The sequence below is a fragment of the Psittacula echo genome (genome assembly GCF_963264785.1).
Source record: "Psittacula echo genome assembly, chromosome: 7".
Classification (NCBI taxonomy): domain Eukaryota; kingdom Metazoa; phylum Chordata; class Aves; order Psittaciformes; family Psittacidae; genus Psittacula; species Psittacula echo.
In genome coordinates this window covers 28,372,902-28,398,304 of record NC_137740.1, presented here as the reverse complement: position 1 = coordinate 28,398,304, position 25,403 = coordinate 28,372,902, and the positions used below count along the sequence as shown (strand labels likewise).

Here is a 25,403-nt window from a genome sequence, read left to right as displayed (position 1 = left end):
TGCAAGTTATCTTAAAGATCATAATAAAATCATATTCTAGATACAGTAACTCAAAGAGGTTTTGTTGGGGTTTTTTTCCAAACAGTTATTTAATTTTAGGCTGGTTTAGATTCCACTGTTGTGGCTTTGAGTACAAATGTCGGGGACATAACAGCCACTGCTCTGTGTGCCAGAGTGTACTTCTCAACCTGTTTTTACATTTCATCAGGCAATATCAACTCAATCTCTGGCAGGAAAGAAAAGTATCAGTGAGAGCTCTTTCTGCAGAACACTCATATAGTCACTGTAACCTTTCTAAATGCAAGCAAGCACTCTGCACGTAGAAATTTTATTGACACTATGGTCAGATTTTACTGTTTCTGTGAGGAGCTGCTAAGACCAAAACTACAGAGATACCTTACTGGCAAAGGCATGCAAAAAGGTAGCAGCAGACAATGTTTTCCTTAATTTTCAGAGTCTTGCTATCTTTTTTCACTATTAATATATTCGAGAAACAAGATGTAGCACACTGCATATAATGATCTCACTAGCTGATTCCCACACTACAGCCATTTCTTTTATTCTTTTATTGTATAAACCCCCATATTCCCATCTTCCCCTTTAAAAATGGAAACAGTGAGTGGTTTAGGTAATTACAGCTGTCACGAAGGGCTTGAAAAATAACTTTTCTACTCAATATATGCTTTAGGACACTGGGAAAGCTGTCAAATAATGACATCAGAATCTACATTAACACTGGCAAAATGCAACTGTACTTCCTTTCAGATGGTTTATAGCCCTTCCTTTTCCTATTCCCTGGTTGAGCATAAGAGTGGGATGAACAAATGGGTTGTAATTCAACCCAGATAAAATGGGGAGAGATAATGCAGATTAAAGGAAAGAGTATGAAAGAAAGAGAGAAGCACATCCTTGCTTTGTTAATGATGAAGCTTGCTCATTCTTCATCATCAATGAATGCTGAAAACTTGAGTCACTTCCTAAAATTCCAATTAAGTTGTAAGGGATGAGCATACAGAACAGCTGCTCTCCCCTCTTTCAGCATCTAAGTTGTTATTGCAGTGCATTTCTTCTACATGGGCCACTCCACATGTACAAGAACATTAGATGGACTACTGCCTCACACATTGTGGGGAGCTACCTTCCCGCTAATCCATTCCAAAGCTCTCAAGCGCAGACCTTCCCATCTTCAATCTGATTTTATATTACATGATCTTAATTCCAGTCAATGTACAAGCAAACCAGAAATTCACTATTACTTCAATGCCTGCTGAGTTCACCTGCTCTGTTCTGAGAGCAACCTTGAGCACTGATCTCGATTTTAAAAGCTGCTTGTGGGTATTCCCCACGTGGAAGATGGCAGTGCCCAGAAGCAGCTGAGGCTCTGACACTATTAGACAATTCACTTTCCAGTGAACAGTTTAGTGACTATGAGGAACTTAGTATTTCTGTTAGGCATCAGCGGAAAAAACATATTTATTTCCAAAATAAAAATGCAGCAAACCTGATCTGGTCATGTGATTTGGTTTTAGGCAGCTCTGGAGGCAGCAAGTTGGACTCAAGGATCCTTATGGGTCCCTTCCAACTGATTCTGTGATCTGTTTGTCAAGTATTTTTCCAGAGTTAATTTACACCCGCCACAAACTGGGCTCTGATGATTGTTTAGCGCGTCATTAAGAATGCTACTTTGAAGGTATTACAGCTTGAGCACCAGGGTTAGTATCACTGCCAACTCTGAAGCCATAAAGGATCCAAAGAAATATGATCTTCCCATTGATTTAATGTTTTGAAGATGTACCTTACAGGTGACATCTATTTAAGGGGATTTTCCCCTCACCCATCATCAACTTCAGAATCGTCACAGAGCACCCAACTAAACTTGATCAAGCATCTAACCTCTAACATCCTGTTCCTGCTGACCCACTGTGCTGGTTCATCTGCATTAACAGCTTCCAGGCGAGGCCAGTGATTCTGTTATCGCTTAAGGCTATGCTAGACTCTGGTTTTCTACCAGTGTAGTTACATTAATGAGAGATGTGATTCATCCCCACCTCTTTAGCATCGATGCAGTTAGTGACATGCAATTACTTTTATTACTACAAGAATGGGAATGAGCTATACCAGCATAACATGATCAACACTAGAGAGGTGTCACGTAAAAAGAAATAAGGTTTGCATATACATTGTTTTGTCTTTTTACAGTTTGAGAGTAATTCCACTGATTTTTATGAAACTCCACACACACATACCCCACCTGAGTATTTGCAGCGCAGCATGCAGGAAGGCACTTGGAGTATACAATCTAGGGGGTTAGTTAAAATGTTCCAGTGTTTGTAACACCTAGCACACATATACATTATACCATACTATTCGTGGCTGCTCCCATAGAAAAGAGTTGGAGGTTTTACAAGAATGGAACTGATGTGGGGTAAGAAGTAGATTAAATCGTAGCTGAGCACTCAACTGAAAAGTGGGGGTCAGAAACACTTGCATGGACTCTTCCCCACTGCCCAGCCTTACTCAAAACAAAAGTCATAGACCACACTAAAAAAGGGCACAAGACGAAGTTATTCACAGCGGCCTTCAAAACAAGAGAATTTAAACAGAATGTGTCTCTCCCTCCCTCCCACACACATCTCAATAAGATTTGCTCCCTACAACTTCAGAACAGTTCTAGCTTTTTTTTCTAAGGTTCATTGTGATGATAAATGCACAAAAGTGTATGGTATGCACGGCCGCTTATTAGCATTTAATGCTTCTTGAACAACTACAATGCAAATACTCATCACAATAGATGGGAACATCGGTGGAAACAAGAATTCCCACAAATTGTTTAAGAGTACAGTAAATGAATAGGATCACAAACAAAAGGCCCAAATCCCTCACAAATCTGTATGCTGCATTTGCTTACAGATTAGCCCACTACACATCCGTTGTGCAACTGCATTTGTAGAACACCCTTTGAACAACAACAAAAAAAAATTACACCCCCAACAAGAAGTGTTTTCTATTTATGGATGTGTTCACCTCAAACAAACCACAGTTATCTCAAGGTTTGGTTTCCTGGGATTTTTTGTTTATTTTTATTAGTGACATATTTTTGCATAAGTAGGGTGTGACAGGATAGACTATAAAGTCAGACAATTTTAAAGAAGGCTCTATTTTGAAGTACTTAGCTGACAGTGTATCAATACACTTACTAACAGACATAGTAACTTTCAAAAAGTGATGTCTGGAGTTTATTTCCAAGCTCCTAAGCTACAACTCCACATAAACCACTAAAAAATCTAAATGACAGCACAGGAAGTAATCAAAGCTACAAATGGCATGCTGACACTCTTTAAAACTCCTTTTACTTCACTTCAGTTGTACACTTCACATATACAACCAGACTATCAAAATAAACATAAACTAAATTTGCTTTATAGAATGCATTATGAAAACTCCTACATCCTGCACAAACTCTCGCCGACTCCCAAGTCTCATCTCTCTATTCAATACAGTAATACGCAAACACACTTCACACACATGTTTTTTGTTTATGATCAAGGTGCTTTCAGGGAAAGTATATTAGTTTTTAGTCTATTCCTATGACTACACTGAGGAGCAGAGAGAAAAAAACAGCCCTATTGCTTACTGTACCTTGTTAATTATTTCTTAAAAATCCGTAATATTTTTATCCATATAAGGCAGGAGAAAAAAAAAAAGGGACGTGATTCTGTCCACAGCATCTTTCATATCTTGCTTATGGCTGTCAGAAATTACGATAACAGAAGCATAAGAGCACAAGAAACAGTTGTTTTTAGCATACACACACGTGACAGCCCTTCTTGGAAAGTTGGTTTCCCCTGTCAACAGCACAAGACGAGATGGGTAGGGTGCATAGATGTGTGTACATATGCACACACATTCACATGTAGATACATCAGAACAAGAACATGTGTGGCTAAAACCACATCAGTGATCAGCAGTACTGAGAAAAGCCTCATAACTCTTTTAAAAACAGCCTCCAACAAGGGGAACACCTCTAAAGTGGAGACGACAAAGGAAAAAAGCCCCAACAAATCAAGACATCTCATCGGCCAGACCGACGGCGGGCAGAGGAAGGAGGAGTACCCTGCAACAGCTCCTCCATCCTGCCCCAGCCGAGGAGAGGAAGGGCGGAGGGCGAAGGGAGGAAGCTAAGGGGTGAAGGAGAAACGGCCCAAATTAAGAAACATGCCAAGCATCGCTCCGCTGGGGGAATCCCCCTCCGCACACACACACGCACTTTCCAAGAGAAACTCGCGGCGCGGGGGGGAACACCTCCAAACATCCACTGACGACATTCCTCCTCCTCATGCACCCAGCTTTAATTTACTGGAGAGACAGCGAACTGACCAACTCAGCTACATTTCTGGCGGGGGACTGGCTGTCTCTCTCCCACCCCAGCACCCTTCTTGGAACGCGGCGGGACAAGCAGCCCTCCCGAGCCCTCTCTCACGGGGAGCCGCTAGACCCCCTACACCGGCTGCCCCCAGCCCTGAGGTGCTTGCGGAGGCAGGGCAAGGCGTTTCCCCGACTCCTCGTCCCCGCCGTCTCGCTCCCTGCAGCGCCGCGTCCCTCACCAGCCTGGGTGGTGTCGCTGAGGTCGTGGTTGGCGGCGCTGGCCCGCGGGTAGTCACGGAGTTTCCTGCCGCTCAGACTGAGGGTACCGCTGGCCGCCGCTTCTTCTAAGGCTCGGTCCAAAGAACGGTTCCACGAACCGGGACCCGAGGGACCTGGTGGCGGAGTACAAGCCGCCGCGTTCCCCGCCTGCATCACGGCGGAACCACCCTCCGGCGCCGCCAGCACCGTGGCCGCCATTTCCCCCCCTCCGCCACCGCCGCCGCCGCCGCTGCTGCTGCTACTGCTCCAGCTTTGCGCGCCGCTGCGCAGGCGCGGGGAAGGCCGGGGACCGGCTGGGAGGGCTCGGGGTATGCGCATGCGCAGCCAACCGCTGGCGCGCACAGAAACGACAGCTCTTGAAAATAACGCGGCACATCCGCTTTTTTGGGTCCGATTCGGGATAATGTGCGAGGGCGCGCACCGCCCCTCGGCCACGGCTGCAGTGTCCGGACCCCTTCCTGTGCAGGCCCGTTCCAGCGGCAAACCAAGCGGAGAGGGCACGGACTGAACTAGGTGGGAAGAAGAGTACCAACTGGATCGTGTTCAACTTGATGTCATCAATCCCTAAAAGGCTTCACTCTTTGCAACTTCCAAATAAACGTCAGTCTTGGTCTGGGCAAGCACTGATACGCTCGCATGCTGGAACTGCTGCGGGAAGCTGGCAAGTGTGCAGGCTTGAGCTGGTAATGAAGAGCAAAGGCTGTGGACACTCTTCCTTCTCAACACCTTGTCAAACATATTTACAGGCAGCATTTTCTTCCTGCACCTTCAATAAGCAGCAGCACTTCCAGTGCTAACACAAGCCTGCACTCAGAACCACAGTGGTGGTTGTTTTCTCAGGGTGTTGACACCAATCGTGTAACCCGAGGTTCAGGTGACAGTCACTTCTCACTAGCAAGGTGCATCACAGCAACATGAAACCAGTGCTTGGTCTGACCGATTAAGGGATCTGGTTCTAAAAATCACACCAAACCACTACAGTAGATGGTGTTACTGAAAAAATACATAAATACACATTTAAATGAAAGTGAGTTTGTACAGTGCCACTCCAAGAAGTGTTTCATTTGCAGGATATTAAGCTGGGCAATGAATGTGAGCCCTCTTCAAATGAGCCTCCTTTCTGGTATGTTCTTCAGAACATTTAATAAGAATCTAATTATTAAGAACTTCCTGAAAGATATCACAAAATTCACATAACCAATACACTGCTCAGGTAGTTATAACAGGAACAAGACAATATGAAACCTGTAACTTTTTATTAAAAAAAAAAAAAAAAAGAAAAAAAAAAAGAAAAAGATTAACAGCTTCAGAATAGATCCAATGTAGTAACTTCTCTGAAAAGTACCAAAAGGTATAGTGTAACACATCTTCTCATTAAATACAAACTAGCACTTTTTGATGCATTGCATCAGTGTTTTGCATCTATGTTGATGCAAAAGAATGTTATTTTCGTTGCATCCTGGCACATTGAAGAATGTATACACTGAAACAGGGTGACTGACAACACTTTATCTACTCCAATTCTAACAGTGGGACATTTTTTCCAAAAAACCCAATTTCCTACTAGTAATTAAGAGAAAAAAAAACCAACCAACCTTTAATGTCATTATGATTAGTTTGCTTCTGCTAAGGTATATTTTTCAACATTAAAAATAAGGGTTTAAGTACTATATAGTATCAGGATGCACTCTTGACTTTAAAATTGCTATACAAAAGCCCTTCTAATGTCAAACGTTCTTCAATATTGAAGTCCTGGTAAATGCCAGTTAACTTGGAATTTGAGACAAAAATGCAAGGAAACCAACTCTAAAAAGGCAAATGTAAGTTCCTGAAGAACAATAAAAGGAATTAAACCCACTTCAAACACTAAACATTTCTGGATGCAGCAAGCCAGTTGTTCTTTTGCCTGACTGTACCTAAATCTCATTGCTATAGAACACTGTTAAGTTCCTGATCTGGAAGCAATTCTGAACAGGTGCCTCAGTTTTATGGATCATACAAATTCAGACTGAGGATGCCCCAGTTGTTACCATCCTGCAGATCATGATGCACAAAGCTAAACTTAAAGCAATGACTACATGCTCCTGGCTTAACACCTTGCATGGGCTGGCAAAGCGAAGGCTTTCTTCCAGCAACATTCCCCAGTTCCAGACAATTTTAAGATGTCTGACCACTTCTGATCAGCTTCGGATCTTTCCTCTCTTTGGTATACACAAACAAGTGCCATTAGGCTGCTTGCCTCTGGCTATTTCCGAGAGCCAGAGAAAACCCTCTGGGGCAAGGAAGGCAAAATGAGAATCCTGTGTCTGGGGAGGATAAGGAATTCTACCATATCAGTGGCTTTCTGGTGCACAGTTGCATTTATTCCTATGGAATTATTCAAAATTGCAAAGTTATTGCATTAAGTTTGTGAAAAAGCTTACAAAAAGAAACAGCAAAAGTTTAAGAAAAAATAGGAGACAGACATACTCCATTTACAGAGGAGGATAATGAGCTTGAGCTATTTGTAATATAAATTACTCTCACACTGCCTGTGGAGTATTCCTCCACTGCAATCTGGACCACTTTTAAGGATAAGAGTAGAATAGTCTCCATCCCAATTTCATATTTTGGATATCTCAACTAACAGCTTTATTTGTGAAAGTGAGGATGCAAAACATGTAGTTTTCAAGAAAGAAAAAAACCTGAACTTCAAAACCACAAAGAAATCCAACCAATGCTCCCATAAAAAATGCCACTACATCACTACCAAAATATTCATGGACTGAGGCTCTGTGCCAAAGTGCAGCCCACAAGAAAGTTTATAGGCAGTCCCTAAAAAACCCTAAAATGGGGTTCGCAATGAAACATAAAATCTTTCTTGTGACAGAGGAGTCAAAGAATAGATGCTGAGCACACCTAAATAAAAAAACAAACAAAAAAACCCAAACAAAACCAGCAACAATAACAACAAAAAAACAAACCCCACAACCCAAAACAAATAAACAAAAAACAAAACAAAACAAAAAGCTTTTAAGATTTGTGTATTTTGGTTACAAGAACCAAAATCAGTGTTTGTTATCAGCTGGGCAACAGAATCTTTTCCAGCCAGGTGATGGTGCCACTCCAGCAGATCGGATTCCCCACTTTCCCCCTCTCAGGACAGCATGTCTTTTACCATTCAAAGTAATAAAGAGAGAAAGCTCTTGCCACCATCTCAGCATGAAGTCCAGAGAATTTCAGTGATGTGTGCTGCATTCTTCTGCCCACTTTTATCTCAGTTTCTTAGGTAGGTGAGATCAGTGCTCAAGTCCATCTGTCAGGTTAGCCCACTGTTACAAAACGGCTCCCTTTGTTCTGAGACAGTGCTGTTCTTTGTTCCTTCAGGATCCCAAAACGTTCGTTCAACGTCATCCCTGTCTGAGAAATAAAGTAATTTAACTATAGTCTTAAAAAACCTCAGGTTAATTTAATCAAAGTAAGAGAGGCAACAATACTTTTTTTCCCCTCATTCTGTATCATCACATGATTTCTTAATAGCCTCACTTGGATGAAAAAAATGGTTTAATTTGATTTCATCATTTCCCACACCATTTAAAAATAAGATTGGACTATACATCAAGAGCTGCCATTTCTCATTTCTCAGAATTCATTAAAACCACATGGTACACAATGTCAAGACAACGTCTACTCAAAATACTGCAATTGAGGACAGACAGACTGAAAGAGGGAACTTTCACTTAACTAATTTTCCCACATAGTTTCCATGCAACTTCAACAAATGCAGCATTTTAACTACATTAATGCAGGGTTGCTTTCCAGTCCATCCAGCTGATGCAGTAGACTGGAGTCTAGTCCAAAAGTTCAGTTAATGTTACAGTATAGTAGTAGACTTTTTTTACCATACTGCTTATTTATGGAAGGAAAAAATCCAGTCTGATGCCCTGAGCCCATGTATTTTTCTACAGCCGTCAAGAAGGAGCCAATTACAAAAGCAGCATCTGTCACCCTGTAAGAATTCTTTCAATGACAGAACGAAGATTTCTGCACAAAATCATCTGTCTTCATGAAACTTTTGAAAAACTTTTCATCTGTAAGCATTTACATCATTACATTTGATTATTTTCCCCCCAGATGCGTAGCAAAAATTGCCTTATAAATTCAGCTGTTGGGGTTCTATGCAAGTTACACAACTGAGAACAACTCATCCCTGAATTACGCACAGTTGCTGATTCAAGCACTGCAGGAACACAAGAAGGCCTTTAGAAATATGCAACATTTTAAATCCCATTTAAAGCATGTGAGCATGCAAGACATGAACTAGACAAACAGGAACAGTGAGTTTAGTTACTTGTATGAAGTTATATAGCAAGTTAGTGAAAGAACTGGAAGTGGAAACAAGAAGTCATTAGTTCCCTCTTCCTGTCACTAGTGAGTCTAGGTGGAAAGTCTTGAAACTATTTCCACAGTTAAGCAACAAAAATGCATTTACCTGTTTTCCAACACTATTAATATCAAACTGCAATGGAACCCCTTTGGGAATCTTCTTCTCTTCAGATTGGCCCCTCTTCACCAGAAATGGTGGCACAGGAGTACGAGTTAATTGCAATTTTGGGGAACTGTGAAAGAAGAATGGTACAAAGCACACAGTGAATATATGTTTTATGTAGTAAAACCTTAATGCTGATGGAGGTATAAATTTTTCATCAAGCCATTCAATCAGAGTGGCTGAATAGCTGAAGAGCACAAATTCAAGAAGGTAAAAGTCATGCAGAACTATAAAAAGGTACCATTTGTTACTGTAATCAGATAGCAAGTGTCATGACAGGAAGTAATCTTTTACCTCTCACTCCTTCTGACAAACACATAATTTGGAGTTAATGATTCCCATAAATACAAAAAATTAAAACTTATAGTCTTCCTTACAGATAAAATGCTACTAATGAAAAAGGCTACTTAAGATTAAAATAAAACACCTCATGAAACAACAGTACCATCAACTTCCTAAAGACAAAGACAGTAATGCCTTCCTTAAGCACAACGCCAGAATTATTTTTATGAATCATGAAGGAACTATCATCACCCATCAACTAGATGCTCATTCCTTTTCACACAGAACAGCTGCAATACAATCTGATTGAGAAGAGACAGACTAGGTGAAAATTTACCAGCTCACCACTCTTTGACTCTATACACAACATGAAGCTCCTAACTGGGACACATCTTGTGAAATCCCGCTGTGGTATTATTCAAACATTGCTCAGAAACACTCGGAGGGGAACCAGACTTAAAGTCTTCTCAAGAAGCTGTGACCTTGAGGTCATCTGAAATACTACCTGCAAGGAACTTGCTGAATGGCTCAGACCAGCAATTTTAGTTAAGCTAAGAACATTTCAGAACTTTTTTGAAAACTCACATTGGGGTTATGATGGCTCCTGGGTTGTCAATAGACACAGTCAGAATCCCTCCAGTTGTGGTAGAAGTTCGCCATCTAGATGGAAAACACAGAAGTCACTCACAAAAATATACAGGAATTTAACTCCGAATATCTTTAAATGTGCATCCAAAACACTGGGCTAGCAAAGAACGTACAAGCTTTCCAAATATAGTGCAGGGCAAAGACCACGTGCAGTCAAACAATCTACAAGAAGTTTGGCTATTGATTCTTTCATCTTTTACACTATCTAAACCTATTCAGGTGAGTGCTACATCACACACTGGCAAGGTGTACTAGAACTGCAGCAATGACTGAAATGTTCTTTTTTTTTTTTATTTTTTATTTTTTAAACATTCCATTTCCTTGCCACAGATGGGACTAAAATGGTGCTCACAGCAAATCAAAAAGGTGACAGATTCAGGTCTGTGGCATACACTGCTTACTCAGACTGTTGTGTTACCAATAAAGTTGTGAAGAGCCTAGCAAGCATGGAACAATATGGGAAGAATATGTGCGGGGAGAGCTGAGTGTCCACCTGTGACCTGCTTTGTTTATTTCCAAACTGTTTCATAGGCTTATACGTGTATTCAATAAAATGGAAATTACATTAAGAGCTCAGGAGAACACTAAGATTTGATTTTTTTCTTCCAGCCTATGCATTATTCACGAGTGGCAGAGATTAGTCTGATCCTCTGAAGCTACCTCTTTCCCCCTTATTCCTGCAAATGTCTTAAGCAAAACCAAACTCCTCCTAGTTAAATTAGAATATAATTTAGGAAATAACTGAGAATAGGGGAAGGATCACTGTCACTTAGTTGATATGCATACAGGGCAAAAGACAAACCATTCAATTATCATAACCCGGAAGCCAGAGCTAAAATGAGAATCATATCAGTAAACTAAGCTGAAGTTTTACAAATTGCATACTTACTGACGAGTTCTCTTTACTGTTTGATTATCAAGATCATCTGTTGACTGCACTTGGGCTTGTACCTGAAAACACATCAACAGACACTGGATTTGAATACTGTTTGAATTCCTATTGTAGCAGCTGGAAATAGAGAAGTTCAAAACCAGTTTAAAGCTGTTTGTACAGTCTGCACAAGACCAGCTGCACTTTCACAGGCACTTTAAAGATCTATCCTATCTATCCTAAAAAATAACTATCCTATTACCCTTGCAAGACATTGGAAAGAACTTAAGAACACAATGATTTTATACAAAACTGTCAATGACAGTAACTTAACCAATAAAGAGATGGAAACACTTCAGAAGACTATGTCAGCAAACAGATGCTTTATCAAGATACACCAAAACCCTACCAGGCCAGCGAGAAAAACCTGGTTAGCTCCTAATCTGATGTTACCATACATAATATCTGATACACACTCACAGCTGTTTTAAAGGACTTTGGTTTTATTTTTCTTCCTCCTGACCCTGTCCGTAATTCTACAACCTGTGTGGCTGGAATACAGCAGCCACTTACAGTCACAACAATGGCAGATATAGAATGAGGGCAAACTGAAAACACCACTTATTCACTGCACACTCTCTGTTCTCTTTATCTTATTCAAAATAACTAAAAAAAAAAAAAAAAAAAAAAAAAAAATCCTTAAGTAACTAACAACTTAAATAATTAAAATAAATAACCTCATATAACTAACCTTCCCCCAACCATAATCAGATTCTAAAATATGCTTCTCCTCTATTCACCTGAAAGCAACTTTTGAAAGCTGCAAAGTGCTAACATTGACCTTTTAAAAGGAAGAATTAATACTCTGCAACCATCCTCAAACACTAATGAGTTCCATGCCCCTCTGAACAATCCAGCTACACTGGAACAGGAAGCAATACTCAGTAGATTACAGTAACTAAAGGCAACAAGTACACTTCCCTAGAAGAACCCATAGCTATTTCCCAATCCACCTGAAGTTTCTACTCAGATCTAACATTCAAAGTTAGTTCATTAATATCACTGTTATAGGTTAGCTTAGAACCTGTGGCACTTTTCTGTTATTGTCATTTTCAGTAATTTTTATTACCTTCAGGCCCCTTCTAAACAGGAAAGTTGCTTGACGAGTCTCTTTCTGTTGATTTAGTTTGTTTCCAATTCTGGCAAAAGCTGACAACGCATTATTCCTGTAATATTTATTAAAATACAGTTATTAAAGGCTCCACAGATAACATCTTGGAGCAACTACAGTGCATGACAGGAAAGCATCCAATACATCCTTAAGGACACCTGCAATGCTGCCTCTTTGAGGTGCAACATTTCAGTTGCAGCAAGCTTTGCCTCTACCAGGAACAAAACACAGTACTCATACAGGGGAAAAAAAATACCTCTGCTACACAGCAGCCTAGTAGTATGTCACAGGACAGTATGGTTATTAGTTCAGTTTTGTACTTCACTAGGTATCCTCCAGCACTTCAAAGATTGCTGATTAGATGAAAACAAGGAGCAACCTGATTTGTATAAAGAAAGTTTGTTTACAGTTTCTGCAATAAAGTCACTCCGTGAAAATTTTCATCATGGACACCAGTTAAAATGCAGTTTATAACAGACATGTTAATTCCAGCACAAGCAAAACACGCAATAGCTTCTATGAAACTGAAGATGGCACCAGCTTCCAAAGGTATTTTCTTTAGAAAGTTCACTAAACCACAGCTATCACTTCAAAGCTACTAAAATCCATACTGGCCATTACAGTATAGGCTGCCTATGACTTCAATGAAGGCAGCATGCTAGGTGTTCACAAACACACGTATTCTTGAGTGCTCTACGTGGTAATAAAATATCTGGCTTTGTATTGGGATGATGTTTGTTCCATGCTTGGCTTCTAGATTTGTAGAACTTCATATACACAGCAGTCTTGACCGTATTATTACTGCTAGTTCCTACCATCTTCTCTTCGACTCAGTCCTATCAAGCAAGACTCCCTGCGGGAAGTTGTCAAGGAGAATTCAGAAAGCAGACTTGCTATTTTACCTTCTGTTTAGCAGGGCATGCCTCCTCAGGGCTGGAGCTTGTTTTCTCTGCATTTCAGATTGTCTCTGCAGGTTTGTTTTCTTTTTCAAAACTGGATAATACCGCTGTGCATTCTTAAAAACCAACAAATATATATAGCATGTACGTACTGTATACACACAAACACTTCTCCTTCAATTTCCATTTACAAACTGCATATAGAATACATTTAGCCTTTCCTACCTTTTGCAGGCTAGTGCAATTTGAAAACACCTTCTACACTTTCATGAATTCTATATTCCACTCATTACTGGGGGGGTGAGGGGGGCTGGAGGAATCAACACAAAAACCCCAAAGCTCAGTTACTTTTTGATTCCTGTATTTCCCCAAACTGACAAAGTACACACTTCACACATCCTTAAAATTATTTTTCTTCACAAATGCAAAAGCAGTCCCTGTTCTACAATACTGAATGAGATGGAGCAGGAACCAATGCACTGGAGGAGTGCAGAAGAGGCAGCCCACTGATGGAGTGACGTATTTTGCAAAAGCTTCCATTTTTGTAACAGGCACATGCTTAACACCTGCATTTTGGCTGAATCACTGCAATGCAAAGGCAAGAAATCCTATTAAGTGAGCTTTTCTCACAAAAATGCAGTAACTACCTCCATACTTGCACAGAATATACATCTGTACTTCAATTTTAATGACTTCCAACCTAGTTAAGAGTTAAAATTTTCAAACCTAGTCATTAACCACTCCCTTTAAAACAAGCAAGAACTCAGCTAACACATCCCCAATTTAATAAAAGTCTGCACCAGATTGTCTCCATTTTCTATTCAGTAGCACTCTTTTGAAGCCACTGTGCTTCGTGTTTTAATGTTCTTAAATGAACCACTAGAATTGCATTAATTACCTTCTCACTAAGTGGCTGTCTGTTCAGAGGACTAATTCCTTTGCGTGAACCCATTGCTTTCTTGGCTGCCAAGCCAGTTACAACTCCATAAGAACGCTTCTTCCCTGCTATCTTCTTTCTCCGTCCCAAACGATTTATACCATAACCTGCAAAAAAATGGAGAGTTCAACAATCCTTATTGAAAGAAAAAGCTTATTGCTTTACGATGCTACACCGGCAATGCAAGTTATTTGGCTGCACACTTGAAGCCCTTAGAGCAGAAGCTATCACTACACTTGAAGACAATTTGGTCACTCAGTTATTCTAGCAGGTTTGGCCCAAGCTCTAGCACAACAATAATCAGCTTCTCATACAGATCCTAGTGTTGCTTTAGTTCATTTCATTAATTTCTGCTGAAAATCTGTTACTTGACATGCTTACAGGGACGACTTAGTCATTCTGACATAGAAAATACCAAAATACTGCAAAATGGAATTTCATTAAGCGCTGAATAACACAAAAGCAAACCAAAACAAAACACTAGCTGCCTACCCATTTAGCGAACTTTAAATTACCAGTTTAATTTAAAAGGGAAAAAAAAAAAGCAACTTCAAAGCTTATTTATTTAGATCAGTGGTTCCCAAGACATTACTTGAGAAAAAAAGAACATAGCAATTGGCCCACAAAACCATATCAAGCAGTGTATGAATTACATCACATTTAAAGTGTTTTCAATTAGAAGTCTGCACAGCAGTCCAGATGAAACTGAGAATTAAACCAGCCTTTGAATATAAAAGGCTTGTAAGTTTGAGGTCTGTAGTATAAACACCTCAAATCTTCAGTTACAAGGCTTTGGTTAACTGTCTGGAGCCATTTAACTTCACATTATGAATATAGACCATGCTTTAGTTTTATCCCCAAGTATCATCCCCTCTAGAACCTCAGACCTCAAAATAAAGTAAGACTAAGGTGTCAGCTTAACAGCAATAGACACATCTAGGTTTGACATATCTGACTTCATAGCATCGATAATAAATCTGTGCTTCTCCATGAGACATGAGCTGTCACATGAGGTAAGCCATTGATCAGAAACCAGCTTTGATAAGTCTGCCATGGTGAGGCTGCTATGTACCTGCATTTTGTGGATGGTTAGCAAATGTTTTTCTTTTCAAATAGAAAAACTGAGAAACAGGGTTACTTTGGCTAAAAAGGACCTTATAAACTCTCTGGACCAAACTCTGCTCAAATGAATGACAACCTCAATGTTAGCTCAGGCTGCACAGGGTTTTGTGCACTTGCATTCTCTGTATCACCAACGACAACTTTTATCTAAATGAACAATGTTCCCCTCTCTGTTTCTTCCACAAAAAGCTGAAAAGACTCCCAGCTCAAGTTCCTCGCTTCTTTCCAGGGAGTTTGGCAAACGCTTCTAAAACCACAAGAAATTGAATGCTGCTGATCATTTGTGGTTTCCGTAGCCGTCCACAAACAACAGAGGATTTGCTACTTATCAGAATAGCTTCAGTGGCAATGGAGCAGCAACAAATCTATTGGTCATAAGCTACTAATAACTACACTGCTTAAAAGAACTATTTAATTATACTTTCTGCTCAAGAAACAACATAAAAGAGGTTTGCTTTCAAATGAAAATGTATGGAGCTGTACAGGGGGGAGAAGTTAAAGAAGTTCACGGTGTTTCAGCATGTCATGAAACTGGCAATTTAAGGGAAAAAGAAAAAGAAAAGAAAAAAAAAAAAAAGTCATTTTTTTCCTAGAAAAAGGGCAGGCAAGGGCAGGCTAGGAGAGAAGGTTCCAAGAGAGAAAAGTAACTGGCAAGACAGTTGTATTTAGTTTCATATCTGCAGCTCAAGTTCCTCCTAAAATTCCAAATTCTAGTACTTGCTTCTTTTGTGACCTTCAGATCATAAACAATTGCTTTTAACAACTGCAGCCATAAATAGAAGCCTCCACATTTGATAATCTGCAACTTAAATTCATTTACATGCTTCACCTACAGAAATAATTTTACACTCAGGCTGACAGATGCAAAATATTTTGCTACAGTCACCAATTTACTAAAGACGCACAAGTAACACTGCCATGTTGACCTGTATAAAAACCAAACTTCCTCTGAGCCCTGAGCAACACAACACTGCACTGATCCCCAAAGATATTTGTGTCTAAGATGCTAGCTACAAGCTGTTGTTTCAACAAACATTAAGCAAGCCAACGATAAAATGGGGATCACTGAATACACTAGACAGATGTGTATTTGTTTTAAATGAATGTTACTGAACAAGAAATCACATCTATTAACACTTAATTAGCTCGTATTGAGGTGGTCAGCTTTCTGATTAGACAGTACTCTTCCATATTTTGATAACCCAGAGCTATACAGGTACTTTAAAATATTAAATATAAGCAAAACCAGTCTATACTTCAAGCAAGTTCTGGGCATGTTCGGACTAAAACCTGGGAATCATTATAGAATATGACTTCTGTTTATCTGTTACTCAGGTAATCTACAGTAAAGCTATTATTGTGCATTTTTCCTCTTCTCACTCCCTGCCTATTTGTATTTCTATATTCCATTATAAAAACATTGGCTTAAGAAGGCTGACATGGTTCTTCCCCTCCATCCCAAACTCTTGACAAAGCCAATTTAGACAGTTTGTGTAGTGCAGTTTTAGGGAGACCTGCTAGGAGAATTCTTCTTAGCAAATATAAATATGCTGGCTCTGTTGCACAAAGCTTTGAGCTCTGGCAAGTCCACCATATTTCTTAATATGAAGACACTGGCATAAGCACTCTTTCTATTCATTTCTGAAAAGGGACAAAGTATCAACACGATTTCCAAAATTAAAATAAATAAATAAATAAATAATAAAAAAGAAAGCCAATCCTTCCTCGAGTCAAACACAGTCTCTCAAGCACCTAAGTTCTCTGTTGGCCAAACATGTCAATGACTTTCCCACACTGAACCAAACCCAAACATAAATGGATCACAAAGAAGTGAATTATAATCAAAATTGCATATAACAGTACTTGAAAGACACCTGAATTGACCATGGCAATCCCTACATTTCATTAGGTTGCATTTCACCTCAAAAACCGCATTGTGCATCTAGATTATGTTTGGCATACACACCTTTCTGCTGTTGGATTCCCCACTTAGAGCCTGGTGTCCTGAACTGTCGAGTTTGATTCTGCTGAAGTCCTCTTTTCATTTTGGGAGAATATTGCTTTCTCTCTTCTTTCTTGTTCAGTTTAATTATATCATCTGTAAGAAGAAAATAAAAATTTGACATATTGCAGACATGTTCCAGTTCTGAAGAAAAAATCCTCGCAGCCTGGAGCCACGGGAAACAGACCAGTTAATCCTTCAAAGCCAGCACATATAAGTTATGGTTCCAGAAACATTATCACTAGAAAACACCCAGTCCCTGTTAGTCTTATTATAAGACTTGCTTTATAATGTAATGCCCTAGCAAAAGAGAAGCAGTTGCATACCTCCAGAAAATCCAATAGGTTTGAAAGATGATGGCATTCAGCCCATCATTAAATTTTAAACTGAATGACTCCATTAGTTTTTGCATACCATTAAAGAAAAGATAATTCCATCTCACTCCCAGACTTTGAAGAGTCCATACAAACTGTCAGTTCAAGCCTTAGTTCTTCCATACAAAGTTAGTTAAGAAAAACGACATAAGAGAGAACTCAGTCTATCAGTTATCTTCCTATGTTCACCTAGGTTAAGATGAAGCGGAAAAAAGCAAGCAAGATTTCTCTCTCCCCAGGTATCTGCAATGCAAAGCAATCATCAACCTACTGTCCAGGGAAACAATGTTGAGCAAATTATTAATCTGTTTCAGAATAACTGTAAGATAATACACAGATGAAAAGTGAATAGCAGGTCTGTCAACTGCAAATCATGCCACACCAACTGGATTTTCTTTGCTGATCTGGTAGCTGGCTCAGGAGATAAGAGTAAAGCAACAGATGTAGCATGCTTCTATTTGATTGTTAGCTTGTTTACAGAAATACCATAAAGGAAAACATCAATTACATTTATTGCATCTAGATCATGGGAGCAGCACAACTGATGAACATATTGTTTCAACAGACAGCTACCACAAACATGTGGACATCCTTTTTTGAGCCAGGGAGAGATGGGAACAGGGTTACTGTGCTTAACAGAGTTTAAATGGACTTGGACAGGGTAAAATAGATCACAACATAGTTATCCACTGGTTTATATCCTGCTGAAGTAAAGCTAAGAGGAAATTAGCTTACTTTGCTGCAAAAATGACTGAGTGTTCAGAAAAGTCCTAGTAGGACAGGAAAAACCAATACAGGTCACTCAGGGTTTGATTGCTACAAAATCTTTTTTACCAAAGGGACCATCCCTGCAGCAAGGATTACCAAACTACCCTCTTCATATGACAAAGGAAACCAAAGCCACTTCAAAATGGCAGAAACTGTTACTGCCAAAAGCAGTACTCAACCAGGAGCATTAGTTGAACACAGCACCATTAACAAAGTGATGTTAAACAAAAACTAAAACTTCCAAAACTGTTAGAGCAGAGTATGTACCTGAGATACAAAACCTCCATGTTCAGAGAGCATGGATCCTTGCTTCAGCTTCTCTGCTCCATCTTAAATGCCTTTTTTGCAAGTTAGCTATTGCTGCACACAGGATTACAAGTTTTTTTAAAACTTTAGAACTTAAATTTCAGCTACTCTCTTATTTGGGAAAACAAAGGATATCTGAGAAATGTATCAAACCAGAAGGTTAGCTTCAGATGAGTTGCACATAACACATTCCCAACAAAACCAGTTTTAATCTTTACTGCTACATGAGAATATCAATGTTACATCTAGATCTTAAGATTTCACAGATTAATGTGGCATTTTCCTATTCCGTATCACAGACAGAGAGGCGGGACAGCCTCTCATCTTTCCTTACACCAGCCCACGCAGCTTTGACCTGCGAAAAGTTGTGATAGATGTCACAGTTCTCATGCAAGCTACTCTTGCATCTAAACAAGTGAAGGGTCATACCCACTCACAACAAAACATCACCATAACACCACAACAGTCCGTTGTGATCTGCTATTAATCAGTGTCCAGGACACACAGCCGTAGCTAAGCAAAAGGTTAACTTGGCCAAGAAACATTAGAATGTATGAAAACACAACCAGCCACTCAGAATCAGTAACTCTATTAATCTTGGTAACTTTGAAAATAAAGACTCAGTGTGCTATAAGTAAAACTAGATTTATATGAACACTGTAATGCTACTCCAGTCAGACAAACTCAAAATATCACTTCACAAGTCATCTCTACTGCCAAAGCAAAGAATTGCACTGGGTTCTCCACATAAGGAAAAATTATACAAAACTTATTTTAAGCTGGTTCACAAAGGCTAAGTCTACCATTAACATTCTAGTTCACACCATGTCTTCTGTTTGAAGTGAGTCTCCTGAGAGTATCCACCACCCAACACACTCCAGTAGCATCACGGAGAAGTCTTGTAGTGTATAAAATCAGTTTTCTTTTCCTTTTTAATAAAACTAAACTGGAACAAGTACTCCAGGGACACACCAAATGTGTCTCCAGCTGTTAAGGGAACTCAGTGCACAAGACCAGACTAGAACTGCTCTGAGATACCTCTCTCAAATACATACAGTGAGGATGTCAGTTTCTCACAGACACAGCTCTGCAGATCTCTTAAGGAGGCTGTGCCACTTCCTAGTACACACAACCAATGGGAGGACAGGGGAGAAAGGAGCAGATTGTCACAGGAAACTACGTGGTAAAGACGACATCACACTTGATCTGACTGGTAAAGTACTGCAAAGGAGAGCTGCCATTACCGACTTCTACACCTGAGGAGAAAAAAGAGGCACAGCCAGCTGAGAGGTAACCAAACCACCCCACCCCTGCAATTACGAACGCTAGATGAGGTCCTGGAACGCTCCCCAAGGGCCACCCAGCAAATTGCCCAAGCACCGCAGGCCTGGCTAGTGCCATACGCACGCAGCACCCCGGGTATTAGGCCTGCTTCGGACACCCAGACGGAACAAAGAGAACCCACCCCGCCGAACCCAGTGCCTTCATAGCAACGCTCAGCCCGGAACCCTGCTGCTCCCAGGGACACAACCTGGTCTCGCCTCCCGTTCCCGCAGCAGCCTCACAGCCGGTCCCCCGCCGTGCTGTAGGTGTGGTAGGGTCCTGCGCCCCGGCCCGACTTGGCTCCAGCCGCCTCCCTTTGGTCCCACCCCCGCCGGTGCCCGACAGAGCCCGTCGGTTTGTGCCGTCCAAACGGGCCGGGGCGGTCGGTTCAGCCCGCGCCCCTCCACCTTCTCCCCACAGCAGCGCTCTCCTTACCGAGCGACATGTCGATCTTCTCCAGGCTGTCGCTGCTGCCCTTTCGGCCACCCGCCGCAGCCGAGGACCCGAGAAGCGGCGCTACTGCCCCGAACCCACTCATGGCTGCCCGCAGGACCACCGCTGCCTCCCCAAACCGCCTCGGCAGCGCGCTCCACGCATGCGCAGGGTGTGGCCACGCATGCGCCCTTCTCACCCGGGCTCTAGTAGCTCACGCGTGCGCAGTAATCTCCCCTCCGCCCTGAGAGCAGACGCCTGCGCCGGGGACAGCAGCTGCCTCCCCTCTTGCTGGGAATTGGCGTGCCGCCCCCTGCCGGTCGGAAGGAGCAGGTACAGCGGAAGAAGGGGATTCGGGCGGGGCTCAGATCCCCGCCTAGCCTGTGGAGCTGCTGCCGTCGGCAGCCCACTCTGCGACTGCCGAGGTGACACTGGCCGCAGGTCGGATGGTCCGGAGGCCGCTTGCGAGAGGGCTTCCTCAGGGGCAGCGGGTGGCCCCCTTGCCACAGCGCGGGCCGGGGACGCCGCAAGGCTGGTGTCGGGGTGGGTTTGGTGCGACCGGGACCCAGGGCAGATGTACCACAAAGCATAAAGTCGCGGGCTGGCCTAGGGGAGGGAAAGCTCCCATATCACTGCAATTAAGAGAAATACCCTTTGCAGTAAACAGCAAAACCAACATAGGCCAGTTTCTAGTAGAATTATGTTTTTAAACGGCAGGGTTCAAAACATGTTCCCATTTCAAAATATCATGTAAGGCGTAAAATTACTACTTAAACCCAGAACAGCATGGCTACTGACCTTTTGTTTTCTTCGGGTTCTTTTCAGGGTTATCTTCTCCCACATTTGGTCAGAATCACGATTCAGAAACTCAGAAAAAATAACAATTTGGTATTTTTTAGCAAGGAATCTAGTGAAACCTTTCCCTCCTCCCCTATATATCTGCATTCTTTGGCACTGAACGTGTTGCTGGGTCCACAGTATACACATACCTAGTGGTCAGTTGGGAGCTGCTTAATAAGCTGCAACAGGGCTGAGTTCTACCTCTTTTACACAGTAGCTCTTTCCTCCTGCAACACTCTCTTTGCTAAATTTAAGGGATGGCAATTAGCTTTGCAATCTCTACATCTCGCTCATAGCTGGTTGAAATTGGGCAGTGGGTTCCAGAGGAAGTAAAGGAAAGAGCAGGTGTGCAAACCACATGATTTCAGAGACTGCCTTTGGAAGACAGACAGTAAATGCTGAGAGGAGGATCTGTACTGATTTCCCCCACTTGCAGTAGTCACCTGGCATCTCTGCCTGCATCTCCCCGAGTTTTCATCCTGGAGCTGTGCTGAGGCTGCCGTCCAAAAGCTGATTGCCTTTGTCCTTCAGCTGGTTTTGCAACATGACCGAAGGACAGCTTGTTTTAGGGCTTGACTGACTGCCTCCAGTGCTGTAACTCCAGGAACTATATTGCAAATACCCTTGGGCAGGAATAAATATTTCCATAAGCATGACTCCGTGCAGTAGGAACACTGCTGCATTTTATTAACTGCCCATGTACTCCACATGCTCATTTGATAGAACAAATACTCTGTGGCAAATGAGAGTACCCACAAGCAGCTCCCTGTGTGTGCAGTCTCTGGCACAGTTCTGTCCCATGCTGGGAGGCACCTGTGCCTAAATACCTAAATAATACTAATACCTAATACCTAGTATAAATACCTAATAATACTAAATGCAGGGCTTTGCTCCTGACTGCAGAACTGGACATCCTTCTTGGAGTACCATCAGGAAAAGTGAGAATGAGAGGAGAGCTGAGGCTTTCTGGCCACTGCTCTGTGCTGTGCAACACTGTTGACAAAGCTTTGCTCTCTCTGCTTATGCTCTTTATGCATCTCTTCTCTTTTAAACAATGCCAATAACAACTCTGGATGCTCCTCTTGCTGCTTTCTACTATGTAGAAGTGAATGGCTCAGTTACTGTCACAGGGCATCTTCAGCTCTTGAGACTGAGCTTCAGCTAGTGAGAGGTTTTCCCTTTTGAGCAAGAGCAGCTCGTGACCACAGTGCTGGAGGCACCCTGTTTTCTTCTTTGTGTTCTCCATGTGCAGCATAAGTTCAGACATGGAGTCCTGGAGCCACAGATTTGGTAATTTATGCATTTTCTTCCAGATGACGAGTGGGATTTGATGACAAGTGACTGATGACAAGTGGGACTTGAGGTTCTTAAAGTCAGGCCTCATTTCTAAAGCAAAGATGCTATCACCAGATTACCAATAAATACTAATAATAGAGCTGTCACAAGAGGTATTATTTTAAAAAGATCAAATCAAATTCCTGTGATGCTCTAGGGTACAGCTCCATCTGGTGACTGTGTCACACTGATAAGCAAATACTCTGTTTACCCAAAACAAATATGCTAACTGCAAAGGTGGCAGATGCTGCCTGCCCTCATGACAGGTGGAAATCAGACAAAATCCAGATTGTACCATATCCATGAGTCCCATTTATTACCCAGACAGGACACCAGCTGTCTGCTTCTGTCCTGGGTTCAGCAGCAGCAGACACTTTTTCTCCGTCTTAGGAGAAAGGGGGGGGGGGGGGAGTAGAAACTGCGTGGCTGACTTGCTGACTGGCTTAAACCACGACAGCTTCTCAGCACAACAGAAAAAAAGACAGAAGTTCTGATCCTGAAGAGTGTTTTCTTCTGTATTGAAAATGGCTGAAATACTGTGGGGATCATAATGGCAACTGTACAAACATCAGCTCATGATTTTCTGTCTGGCTCTCAGGACTGTTTCAACATCCAGCCAAGCAACAAAGATTCCATGTGGCACTGACAGTTATTGTCTCCTCAGAAAAATGAGACTTCATGACTTGGCTGCCCAGTAACCCCTGTTGTTATGACACATCATGGGGGAATTGCAGACCAGATGTTACCTGCTGTACATCCTGGCTTAAATTCCTAGGAGGAGGCGATAAAATTACCAAGCAGAAACCATGCCCAAAGAATCAGGTACTAAATGCACACGTAGATTTAAAGCCAGAGGGGACTGTCTAGTCCAATCTGTATGTCCTCAGCTGTGGAACACCTGCATTGATCCCAGTCTGTGCTGCCCTAGGGGCATGGGCATTACCCCTCTGAAAAACAGCTTCTCATTCCTAACATGAAATTGTCTGGCAACTACCAATAACTTCCAATTCTGCCTTCCCTGTGAGGTTCTTTTAATGAGTAAAGAAATTACATTGAGTTGATAACTGACTTTATGTCACCCAAATCTTCTCTGAACAGCAGTCATGTCTGCGAGATTCCAAATTTTGCTGCTGTTGAGCAAAAGGATATATACATGCTTTCATACATTTACAGCTGTTGACCTCTATAGGCACTCCTCAAATTTTACACTGGAGGGTGACTCCTCAGTTGAACCTCATCACAGTCCCGGAAGCTTACACATCCCTGTGTGACTACAGGCTCTTTGTGACCGGGCTTATTCTTGACAGAATTATTTCTTATATGTTCTCTAAATTGTCAAAGGTATTGACAATAGTTAAGCAAGAAGTGTCTATAAGTAACTTGCAAAACAATAATGAAGCAGGGGAAAAGAAGAGATTTTCCTGAAGAAAGAGAATTTGAAAATTGCTGTTAAGCAACATCCGTGCTATTTCTAACTTGTGGAGCCAGAAGAATCTTGTAATTTCTGATTTAGAAGCTAAATGAGATCTGTCAGCAGCTTTATCTACATGCTTCACTTCACCAGGTGTGATCATCTAACAATGATCACAATAGTCTTGATGACTTGATTTCCTCCACTATTTTTACTGTGAGAGTTAATGCATAGCCCGATGCCCCGACACCAGACATGGCACATACAGCCAGTGCTTTCCACTCGTCTAATCAGTGCATGAAAACTTCTGCACAACGAAGAACCAGCTGGAAGTTGTTGTTCCACACTTGTACACAGTTACTATGGTTGGGGAGTCCTAGGCTCTTAATTAAGCACCCACTGTATTTTTTTTTGTTGTTGTTACTGCTTTTAGAATAGCAGTATAGAGCCCTATTCTTCCCAAATGCTGCTGAAGTGCTGTACTGGTAAAACACAGAGAAAATTTCAGGTGAAGTGGGGTGTTTTCACGTATGCAGCACCAGTAAGCAGCATGTATTTGTTAGAAGTAACAGTTATAGGATGTTCCCACTGTACTAATGACTGCCTTTGGTTTCCGAGTCATCAAACATACCTGGAGACATATTTGGGTTTTGTCTCCTATAATTTGTCACTGACTGTTCTCAGACTAGTGACGGCAGCATCATTTTTTCCTTTTCCAAGTTTCATGTCAATCTTCCTTGAGGAAAGTACATATAATTCTGCAATATTTTTCAAATACTCTTTATTGTGTGTGATAGAACAGAAACCTCTGTCTCCACTGGCATGTTCAGTGCATGAGCTGTCTCTCAGGGACATCTTGCTTGTTTTTCTCGGCATCACAATTTCCTCATCACCTCTGATGCAGGGTTTGTCAAGCAGTTACCTCAGCAGTTACTGTGGGTTTACGCTGGGGTGCAGCTACACCCCAGTGCAAATGCTTTACTCGGAGGGATGTCAATAACCCGACTGGCAACTCAACATTTGCACGTTGACACAGTGAATCGCTATAGGGACCTAGAGCAGCCGTAGATTCACCGTGGGCGCATGAACCTGTATCTTTAGGGGTGGAGGACGCCGGGGGCCCGCCCCGCTCAGCGCCAGCGGCCGTGCCTGACAGGAACCCGTAGTGTCCACTGCTCCCTCCTTACCTAGTCACACAGGGCGCTGGCTCATGGGGGCATACTGTCTCTGAAACCGGCGACAGCGCTTTCGCGGAGGATACCGAGGGCACCTCAGAGCTCCGGGCGGTAAACTGAAGTAACCCTCCCGCCACGGCATTCTTCCGCCTCCTCAGCGCAGCCGCGCGCCGTGCATGCCGGGAGCCATGGTTTTCCAGCCGCGCGGAGGTTGGCGGGCGGCCGCGGTGCATGCCGGGGGATGTAGTTCGCCACCGGTGGGGCTGGCTCAGGCCCCCACGTGACGGCGGCGCGGCGGCGGGCGGCGGTGCCGCGCGCCCGGGATGGAGGTCGGT

General features: G+C 42.1%; 3 protein-coding genes and 1 long non-coding RNA gene across 8 annotated transcripts in view; 1 reads left to right on the top strand and 3 right to left on the bottom strand.

Moving 5' to 3' along the window:
- Positions 1–4,995, bottom strand: part of LRCH3 (leucine rich repeats and calponin homology domain containing 3) — a 73,187-nt gene extending 68,192 nt beyond the window's left edge. For both annotated transcript variants that reach the window (XM_080622751.1, XM_080622752.1), the window contains exon 1: positions 4,605–4,995. In XM_080622751.1, the coding sequence (XP_080478877.1) occupies positions 4,605–4,962 (358 nt within the window). In that variant the 5' untranslated portion in view covers positions 4,963–4,995. The remainder of the gene's footprint in view (positions 1–4,604) is intronic.
- Positions 4,996–5,807: 812 nt separating this feature from the next.
- FYTTD1 (forty-two-three domain containing 1) lies at positions 5,808–20,532 on the bottom strand. Of its 3 annotated transcripts, none has more exons than XM_080622370.1 (9): positions 20,311–20,532; positions 17,069–17,200; positions 13,942–14,087; positions 13,047–13,159; positions 12,103–12,199; positions 10,992–11,053; positions 10,040–10,114; positions 9,116–9,242; positions 5,808–8,039 (listed from the first exon to the last, which is right to left on the bottom strand). In XM_080622370.1, exons 1-9 carry the CDS (start codon positions 20,411–20,413, stop codon positions 8,034–8,036), a joined length of 861 nt encoding a protein of 286 aa, XP_080478496.1. In that variant the 5' UTR covers positions 20,414–20,532; the 3' UTR covers positions 5,808–8,033. The 3 variants fall into 3 exon arrangements, with proteins under 3 accessions (XP_080478496.1, XP_080478495.1, XP_080478497.1); XM_080622369.1 differs by having other exon boundaries at positions 5,808–8,043; positions 20,311–20,530; XM_080622371.1 differs by lacking the exon at positions 20,311–20,532 and adding an exon at positions 19,608–20,066 and having other exon boundaries at positions 5,808–8,043.
- The window catches only part of RUBCN (rubicon autophagy regulator), a gene marked incomplete at its 5' end in the record, with an annotated part of 31,516 nt that continues 26,583 nt past the window's right edge, over positions 20,471–25,403 (top strand). For both annotated transcript variants that reach the window (XM_080622367.1, XM_080622368.1), the window contains one exon: positions 20,471–20,640. In XM_080622367.1, coding sequence (XP_080478493.1) covers positions 20,471–20,640 — 170 coding nt within the window. The remainder of the gene's footprint in view (positions 20,641–25,403) is intronic.
- LOC308223433 lies at positions 20,562–25,219 on the bottom strand. Its single transcript, XR_013957305.1, has 3 exons — positions 25,081–25,219; positions 21,106–21,174; positions 20,562–20,939 (listed from the first exon to the last, which is right to left on the bottom strand). It is a non-coding gene; the product is annotated as an uncharacterized lncRNA (long non-coding RNA).